Raw genomic sequence first — 9,452 nt, 5'->3', positions numbered from 1 at the left:
TCGACATGCCAACGCTCTGAGTTGAAAATTTTGACGAGCAGACCAACAATGAAGCTCTCCTCTTGAATCTTTACCTGCTCGAAGAGAAATGGTCTCAGTCTCAGCTCAGGCTAAAAGAATACCATAACCGTATGGCTCGGTACTACAATGCCAGGGTAAGAGTCCGGACGTTCAAGACCTGAGACCTCGTCCTCAAGAAGGTGATGCAGCATGTCGGAGCCCTGGAACCAAATTGGGAAGGCCCGTACAGAGTTTTAAAGTATTTCGTCCCGGAGCTTACCTACTGTCCAACCTCAACGGGAGACCGCTCCCCCATCCGTGGAACGCCGAATACTTACGAGTCTATCACCAGTAGGGCAAAAGAAAAAATTATGTAAACCGAGGTGTAAATTCCAATTTATTAATGAAAGCCGAACTCCAATGACTTGTACAAAATTTGACTATACTCGTTAACGTCGTCTACTACTACCAAGCTACGTCAAATGGGGGCCAAGGAATACTACGTGATATGACCTATGCTAGACCATTTTTCGAACCCTGGAAGCACTGGTCAGCTCGTAAGAACCTGGTTGTCCTTTATAATTTGAGCACACCGCCGAGCTGAGTTATCTCGGTTCGTAAGTCGTTGGGCAAGGAAGAGATTATCTAGACTTGAGAAACTCAAATAACAAAACTGAAATTGAAACTTAATTGAAATTTTCTAAGTGTAAAGACTTCGGAAAGAGCAACTCAAGTCTGAGCAAAGTCTCATCTCATTGAATTAAAATTTTGATTAGAGGCGAGGTATATATGCTTCGGCTCAGTACACTGGTCATGTTAAAATTGAGAGGAAAGCAACAGAAGGAAGAAAGGAAAGAGCTATTTTTCGGAAGCATCATCTCATCCGGCTTGCTGGCTCCAGCGTCGGCATTCACTGTCTCGGCTCCCTTGCCAACGTCAGCAGGACGGTCGACCTAGATGGCCTCATAATTCTGCTCGGCGGCAGCGATGTCCTCCTCCGAGCAAGTGGTCTCGAGCTTCCCGATGGCATAGTAGAAGCCCTTGTCTGCAAGGTCACGTGCAAGGCCATCAAATTCAGGGAACTCCTTCACCTTCTTTTCCAAATAGGCCCAACTCTTCATATTCTGCTGAGCTTCCCTCCAGCCTTTCTCTGCAGTCTCGGCGCACCCTCTAACATTCTGCAGGTCGGCACGTGCTGGGCGATCACGGCTTGGGATCTGTCGACCTCAACTTCCTTCTCGGCTCGGGCCTGCCCCACCTCTGCCTCAAGCTAAGCAATTTACCGCTCGTATGAGGCCCAAATCTCTTCTTCCTTGAGGTCTCAACCTTCGAGCTCAGAGCTCACCATAGACGCAGAAAGGCAAGCGTGGTAGTGCAGTTGTAAAGGTCCGATGTTTTTTTATTTAAAAAAAATAATAACTAACCAACTAACAAAAACAATAAAAGAGGGAAGCAAAGCGGGTGAAGTTACCTCTGCAGCAAGAGCCATTGTCTTCCTCAGCACGTCTCCTGGGTTCCCCGGTGTCTGGACAGCTCGCTCTACCCGACGAGAGTTTGAGGATCTCACCTTCGTCGCAACATCATGGATGCTCGGACGTGAGAACGCGAGCTTGAACAGGAATCGAAACCCGTCGTAGGATTGCCGACCCAATGGGGACCCTTCCTCCGAGTCGACCACAATGGGGGTGGCGGAGATTTGGATGTAACCTCCTCATATCGGAGTAGGTCCCTCCCTCGCTTCTTCCGCAGCAAAAGGGCTACCGACCTCTCGCCCCCCGCGACAGTCTGTAGAGACTGAGCTTGGAGGGACTGAACCTTAGCCAGATTAGCCAGCTTGGAGGCCGGGACGTCAGCACTGCTCGTACGCTGACGAGCTTGAGGTGGGTAGGTTGGGCAGCTGAGGCCAAAGCATGCTGCCGTTTGCCACTACCAAGGGCGAGGAACTTTGAAGCCATCCCTGTAAAAAATCGAAGTTAGCGAGGAGGTCAAAAGCCCGAGCAGAAATTCGAAGCAGAGGTTACCTTCTGGAGCCTTGCGTTTCTTGGATTTACGTTACCGAGGTTTGGGTAGTTTCTTGTGCTCGTCCGGCTGGTTGTATAAGCTGAGACCGCTGAAGAAAAGATGGGAGTTTGAGACAAGAGCTTCGCCCCACAAAGCGTACCTCAGGTTCCAACCTTGGGCACGTTCGATGATCTCCCACGACTTACTGCTGATCCTCGGAATGGGAGATGGCAGAGCTGCATCATAAAACGACGTCAGAAGAAGAAGCGCGAGAAACTTGAAAGAACCTAATCTTTTACCTAAGACACTCACCTACGTCTCCGAACTCTACTGGGACGTGCAAATCGTCTCACCTTCTTCGTTTTTCACGAGCCAATTGCCGGAGACGAGGAACCAACACTCCTTCCAATTTTTGTTAGAAGAGGGATTCCTAATGAGCTGATCTATTTTCCTACGAGCTGAGAGGTAATACCTACCCTCCCCCTCGTTGGAGGCTTTGACTGTGTGGGTGGCTAGAAGCTAATCTACAGTCAGTCGATCCTAGTCCTCATCTTGGATGATCCACCACAGCACGTATGCCCCAAGCACGGTAGACCATCTGTTAGGAGAGAGCTGAGTTGGGGCGAGGTTGACCGCGCTAAGGAACATCTGGATGAATGGATGAAGAGGAAGTCTAACCCCCTTACTAAACATTTGGGGATAAAAGCTAACGAAGCCCGGAGGGGGGTCCTCAAGGTATTCGCCGACGTTTGGTACCCTGAGCTCTATAGAATCACGGATGAGGTACGTTTTACGAAGCTCGGCCAGTCTACCTACCGAGCAGGTCGAGGGAGGAAGCTCAACTACCGGGCTAGCAATAGGGTTTCCCGAGGTGGAAGCTACGTTAGGGTTTACCGAGCTCGGATCTACATTTGGATTTCCCGAGGTAGAAGCTAAGTTCGGGTCCCCTAGGACACTATCTGAACTCGAGGAGCTAGTTGACCCAGACGACGAATCACTCGACGAGCTACTCATGGTCAGAACTATTGAAGACACCTAAAAACTATCTAATGGAGGAGGGAGAAAATACCTGACTTAGGCAACGATCGAGGTACTCAAAAAACTCCGAAGTGAAATGGAAAGAACTCCACTTTTTATAGAGCAGTCCGGAGGCACGAAGACCGTCTGATCAAGAGAGAATCAACGGACAAGATTTATCCACGATGGGTGATCCCCGTGGCGACGTCTAGGTTCTCGAGACAGAAATTAGGGCTGACGACATTTGTGACGTCACGCATTAACACGTGGGTTTCGCTCATCCTCAGTTACCTTCTTTCGAGCTAGGCAATTCTGAGCTCAAACAAATAGGAAGATGGATCAAAGGGATGATGGTAGGGTTTTAGAAGATGGAGCTCTTAATGGAGGGTTTTGCAAAATCAATAACCAAAAAGAATAAGACAACGACAAGGTTTACTAATTTATGTTTGTTTGTCTAAAATTTGTTTGATAATTAATTTGTAATATATTATAATATTAAATAATTATATTTTGCCAAATAATCAATTTAGCCGTCACATTTAAGATTAGTCAACTAATGGTCAAAGGAGTTTTAGAGACCTTTTAGAATCATTTCTTAAAACTTCAAGACAAAAAATGTCCATTTTGAAACTTCAAGAACTAGATAGACACATATTCTAAAATTCAGGAAACAAAAGTATTCATTTTGAAACTCTAGGGACTAAATAGATATCTACTTCAAACTTCATGGACCAAAAGTATATTTTTCTCAAAAAGTATTTATCCCAAGAATTTATTAAATAATATTTATTCAATTAATAAATAAGTTTTTTTTAAGATAAAATTATATTTTTTGTTTTAGTTTTTTTTCTTTTTAAGAATTGATATGTAATCAGATCCTTAATCTTGAAACATTTTCTTACTACAAAATAAAATTATAGAATTATCCACGTGCATCACATGTGTTTACTATTATAATAATAAATATCTAGTTAATTTTTTTAATATAAAAAAATATTGTATTAAAAAGAAATAAGAGCACTAACGGTTACATAAGACGGTGACCACACACCACAATCAGAATTCGCGAAGGGAAATAATTATCCTCATTGACTGATGTCGGGGGAGAATCTTCAATTAACGAAGGAATTTTGTTAATTATGGCACCCTTATTTAGAATTGAAAGGGAAATAATTACCTCCAAAGTTGTCTTGTTCTCCAATATGACAAGGAAGAATTATGCAAATTCTCCAGATCATTCAGGCGAATCTCAATACAATAAAGACTAATAGTCTCGACAAATTCCAAAAATAGTATTCGAGTCGATCGTCGCCGCACATCCGTCGTTGCCCACCTTTTGCTCTGTCATCATTGCCTCTGGACCATGGTAGTTTTATGAACAATGATGCAACGAAGATGAAGACTCATCCCAATAAATCACAGGCGGTTGCCCTCTCCAATTTTGTGTCTGATAACTCTTCACAACGCGCTGATTTCTAAACAAGGATGCAACAAATATCTAGTTAATTGTTGCTACTATAACCAACGAAAAAATTGACAACCTAAGTATAATTCAACTGGTTTACACAGATTTCTAACCGAGACGTTGTGACTTCAAATCCCACCTGCACGTGTTGTACTAAAAAAACTAATGAAAAAAATTGATCCTAAAACCTTTTAAACCTTTTAGTTTCTCAAAATTTATGCGCGGTTGAAACTTTTAAAAATTCAAGGATTCAAAATTACCCATCAATACAAATTAAGGAACTAAAGGGGTAATTTTTCTAAAATAACCAATTGTATCAGTTTCGAAGCCTTGTTCCAAACTAAATTAAGAATTTTAAACCTTTTAAATTCATGAGTTATTTTTTTAACTAAAAAAACCAATCCATGAGACTGATAATATTTCTAAACTAAATATAAAAGAATTTTAAACCTGAATAATTGGATCGGAACTAAGAAGTACCTCAACCCAACCAAACTCAACCCATAAACACCTCTATTATTTTCAATTATAGTATTAAATTTTCATCTAATACATCAACATTTTCATATGTCCATAATTCAACATTGATATAAAGGATGAATCAATATTTCTATTATTAAGAAAAAATAACGACATATAAAAGAATATAAATGAAATATCACTAATACATAATAGTTAAATCTGATTTGTTAATTTAAATAACTTGTTCAAAATTTCTTAATTTTATGATTTTTCTGAAATATCCATTGAAACATCTATTTCGAAAACCATTAAGCTAATAATAAAATTTAAGTGCGTGTGAGAGAGGGAGCAAAGAAAGAAAAAAATATTCAAAAATAAAAATTAGAAATCGTGGAGAAGTGGGCGATAACCGTCGCAACCGCCACATAGCCTCACAAAATGTAATAAAAAACAGAGGAAAAAAGAGAGGGTTGGATCATAAATCTGCGAGAGAAACTTGTGCATTTGGAAGATGAAGTGAGAGAAATTGAGTGGAAAATCCAATGGAAGAGAGGGTTTCGGAGGAAGAAGTCATAAGAAAAGGGCCATGGAAACTGGAGGAAGACGAAGTTTTACTGAACCATGTGAAGCGATTCGGCCCCAGAGACTGGAGCTCCATTCGATCCAAAGGCCTTCTTCAGAGGACTGGCAAGTCCTGCCGTCTTCGTTGGGTCAACAAACTCAGACCCAACTTGAAAAAGTAAGTAATTCCTCCTCCATCGCCATTAATTGCCTTCCTGTTTTGTTTCGGCGTTTCTGAATTTGAACGTGTTTTTGAATGATTGAGGAGTTGCTGTTCGTTTTTTGTTGTTTGTTTTCCGCCCCTGTTGGTGGTTTGTCTTCGAGTCTGTTTGTGCCTGCAAACTGTTTGTGAAAATGCCTGAGAGAGTGTTTTCTTGACTATGCTGCTGTGAGTTTATGTGGTTCGGTTTTTCTGTTTTCCTCTCATCTCTGGCAAGTGGGTGCAAGTTCACGGCGGAGGAGGAGCGGGTGGTGATCGAATTGCAGGCGCGGTTCGGGAACAAATGGGCAAAGATAGCGACTTACTTGCCGGGCCGGACCGATAACGACGTGAAGAATTTTTGGAGTAGTAGGCAGAAGAGACTGGCTAGGCTTCTGCAGTCGTCAACTACTCCATCCAAATTGCAGAGAAGCACCAAAAAGGAAAAGCCAGTTGATTCCAATGCTCCCTCTATGGAGGTATTTCCTTGGCCTGAATCAATACTTTGTGACGTTTTGAAGTTGGTTTTAGTGTTCTCCAAACTTTGGGACTTGTAGTTTCGATTAAGATGCGAGCCGATGCTTCTAGATCTGTTTGAAAATTGGTCGAAATCGAGATGCTTGGTTCATGAGCGGCCCCTGTTTTCCCATGCCAGTTTGCTAACAATATTGTTTTTGTTCAAGTTGCTTTAGGATTATGGAGATTTGTTCCATTTCTATAAATGTTGTCTCCTACTTTTTAAAGGTACAGAAGCTGAGCTCTGCATCAGAGGGGGAGTCATCCTCGAGGCCGATGTCGTGCTCGTCGTCCTGCTGCGCGGAGAATGCTGCACCTGTTAATATATTCTGCCCGTGGCCTGATCCTTACAGTTCCAAATTCCTTGGTTTTGGCACAAACTTTCTTCAACCTGAATTCACCCCGTTTCAGACAATCAAATCCGAACCACAAACCGAGTTCTCTTCAACCCTACACACGCAGCCACTTGATGATGATTCAACTTTCTTGTCTCAAAGACTCCACGGTCCCGGTTTCTTCGATGATTTTCTCGAACCTTTGGATGTTTCTCCACTGGAAAATGAAGTTCAGTTTCCACTTGGGCAGCCGTTCTTCGAACCGATCGGATGCTGCCCGAGCCATGATGTTGAAAGGGAGAAAGTAGACAACCCAGAAAGTTTCTTCAGCGAGTTCCCTGCAGATATATTTGATCGTATCGAGCCACTTCCGAGCTCGCCGGAGAACTGATTCTTTGTCCCTTTCATTTCTCTGTAAAATGTTGGAAACTCTGATTTGCTCTCTGTGACTGTGAAATTCATATGTTATGTTGCCTAATCAATTGGTGAATGTGTTTTTTCTCTCTTTTGACTTGTAAAAGTGGAAAGTACATACATTGGTTTTTTTTTTAGTTGCAACAATTTTCAAAGTAGTTAAATCTAAAATTAAGATTTTTTTGTTTTTAATTATTAAAGTTGCTAAATTTCTCATATAAAGAAGCTGCCAACTTAACAAAATTGTGGGGGAAAATATCAAAATTTATCCCAACTTAGTTGGGTGTAGAAGAAGTTTTATAATTATATCATATTGGATGTTAAACTTAATAAAAGTTGCAATCTTTAGTTTAAATTTGCAAAAGTGTTCAGTCTCTACTTTAAAACTTGAATAAGTGAACAAATTGTACTTTTTTTGATTGGCTTAAGAATCGGTAAAAACATATATTCTCCTCTATTAAATGAATTATAAAATAGAGTTGTGCTTCTGATACAAAAATTAATGAGATTTGAAAGAAATACAAGTTCTTGGGAATTTATTCAATGATTAATTTTGAGTGTTATGCAAGCTTGACTTCTATCAAAATGAATGGGAGATGTTTTTTTTTCTCGTAGAATAGGTGGGGATGGATCAAATATAGGTATTTTAACCAGTTAAGTTATACTCAGGTTGCAAATGAGGATGAAGATTCAAATGACCTTTTGGTCGGAGGGTAAGAAGTATCTTAGTCTTTCTTTTTTTTTTTAGAATGAATACTTCATTAAATCAAAGTAAATCCTGATTGGTCCAATTAGGGATACAATCGTTCCAACTCTCCCTCTCCAAAGATCTAGCAACCCTCTTAGCAAGTGAATGTGTACAGTGATTAGCCTCTCTATTCACTTTCACAAAACACGTAACCCCACTACAATCCCTCAATTTTAGGATTTCCTCAACAACTCCTCCAACTTCCGTGAGATCTTCGCCCACCTCATTCAGCAAATTTGCAACAACCTCCGAATATGTCTCCACACATATTGGGAAGGACACGCCAAATTTCAGACAATGCATCCCCTCCAAAATCGCGTTTGCTTTGATTAAATTCATACTACTGCAAAAATCCACAAAACGATTACCGACTCGGATGACTTCTCTGTCCCAGTTGCGGAGCACCCACCCCAAACCGCCCCGTTGAAGAGATTCCGACCAAGAGGCGTCGGTATTGAGAGTCCAGGTATGAAGAGGAGGGGAAACCCATTTCGTTTTGACTTTGAATTTCCTATTCGATCTGCCCGATTGAGAATCTATCTGGATCTTGTTGATATGTTCTGAGATGGCCTTTCAAAACTTGCTGTATCAATGTGAGATAACTAGGTTGCTCGCTCCAGAAGACCATATTGTTTCTATGGTTCCAAATAATCCACGACCCGATCATAATCATCTCTAGCTCCTCGTCCTTAGCCTTATCAAGCATCCAATCCCAGTAGTCTTTACTCGATCAAGTCCTCCTGTCACAAGAAAACAGCCCCCCATCAAAATGCATATAATGATCCCAAAGCCGTTTTGATACCTTGCACTCCCAAAATAAGTGAGTCACGGTCTCTACATGATTCCTGGAAAAAACACAATTCGCATTAGTTTTAATTCCCTTAGCAACAAATTGGTTTTAAGGGGTAGAAGATCCTGCACTATTTTCCAACAAACTATCTTTATTTTACGGGTTATTCTTGTCTTCCAGAACCGCTTCCAACGCTCGGATTGCAAGTTTGAATTTGAAGAGGAAGCCGACAAGATTACTTCCCTTTGCAAACCCAACTGATAAGCAATTTTCACTGAGAAAAAACTTAAGAGAACATTACATTTTTCGTTACCTTAAATAGGAGGGTTCAGTAAGTGTTATAGGGTCGTTACTTCGTTAAACGTATCAGAAATTCGAGTCTTTACACGCTTCCAACTTTGCCAGTGAATTTTCCTATTCTCAGAGGTCGATCCCCACCAAAACTGGTTATAAATTTGATGTAGTTCATTACAAATTGTAACCGGCAACTTAAAACAGCTCAAGGTGTAGTTGGGGATAGCCTGAGCTACCGCCTTAATTAGAACCTCCTTGCCGCCCAACGAGAAGAGCTTCCCTTTCCCTTTCCATCCTTGAAGTTTCTTCCACACTCTTTCAACCAAGGAGCTGAATACTGCACACTGACTTCTGCTAATCTGCGATGGAAGGCCAAGATATTGTCCCAACTGCGATGAATACTAAATTCGACGCTCTTAATGACCTCAATCATATCGTGACTTGTGTTTCTACTTGTCATGAACAAGGACTTTTCCAGGTTTATTGTTTGCCCCGAAGCCTTCTCATAGAACTTTAACACCTCTTTAACAGTCTGACAGGCTTTTGGAGTTGCGCCAAAAAAAATTAAGTTGTCCTCTGCAAAAAAATAAATGCGTTATAGAGGGGCAATATTTATTAATACAAAAATCATACAAGTTGTTTTTCTCTTC

The 9,452-nt window shown here is 41.2% G+C and overlaps 1 protein-coding gene across 1 annotated transcript; it reads left to right on the top strand.

Annotated features, from left to right (window-relative positions):
* Window positions 1–5,305: 5,305 nt before the first annotated feature.
* DUO1 (myb-like HTH transcriptional regulator family protein) lies at window positions 5,306–7,061 on the top strand. Its single transcript, XM_022297497.2, has 3 exons — window positions 5,306–5,684; window positions 5,944–6,184; window positions 6,450–7,061. Exons 1-3 carry the CDS (start codon window positions 5,488–5,490, stop codon window positions 6,945–6,947), a joined length of 936 nt encoding a protein of 311 aa, XP_022153189.1. The 5' UTR covers window positions 5,306–5,487; the 3' UTR covers window positions 6,948–7,061.
* Window positions 7,062–9,452: the final 2,391 nt, after the last annotated feature.

This window comes from Momordica charantia (genome assembly GCF_013281855.1).
Source record: "Momordica charantia cultivar OHB3-1 chromosome 7 unlocalized genomic scaffold, Mcharantia_2.0 BLBB01000007.1, whole genome shotgun sequence".
Classification (NCBI taxonomy): Eukaryota; Viridiplantae; Streptophyta; class Magnoliopsida; order Cucurbitales; family Cucurbitaceae; genus Momordica; species Momordica charantia.
The sequence above is the reverse complement of the archived record's forward strand: the minus strand, read 5'-3'. Positions and strand labels throughout refer to the sequence as shown.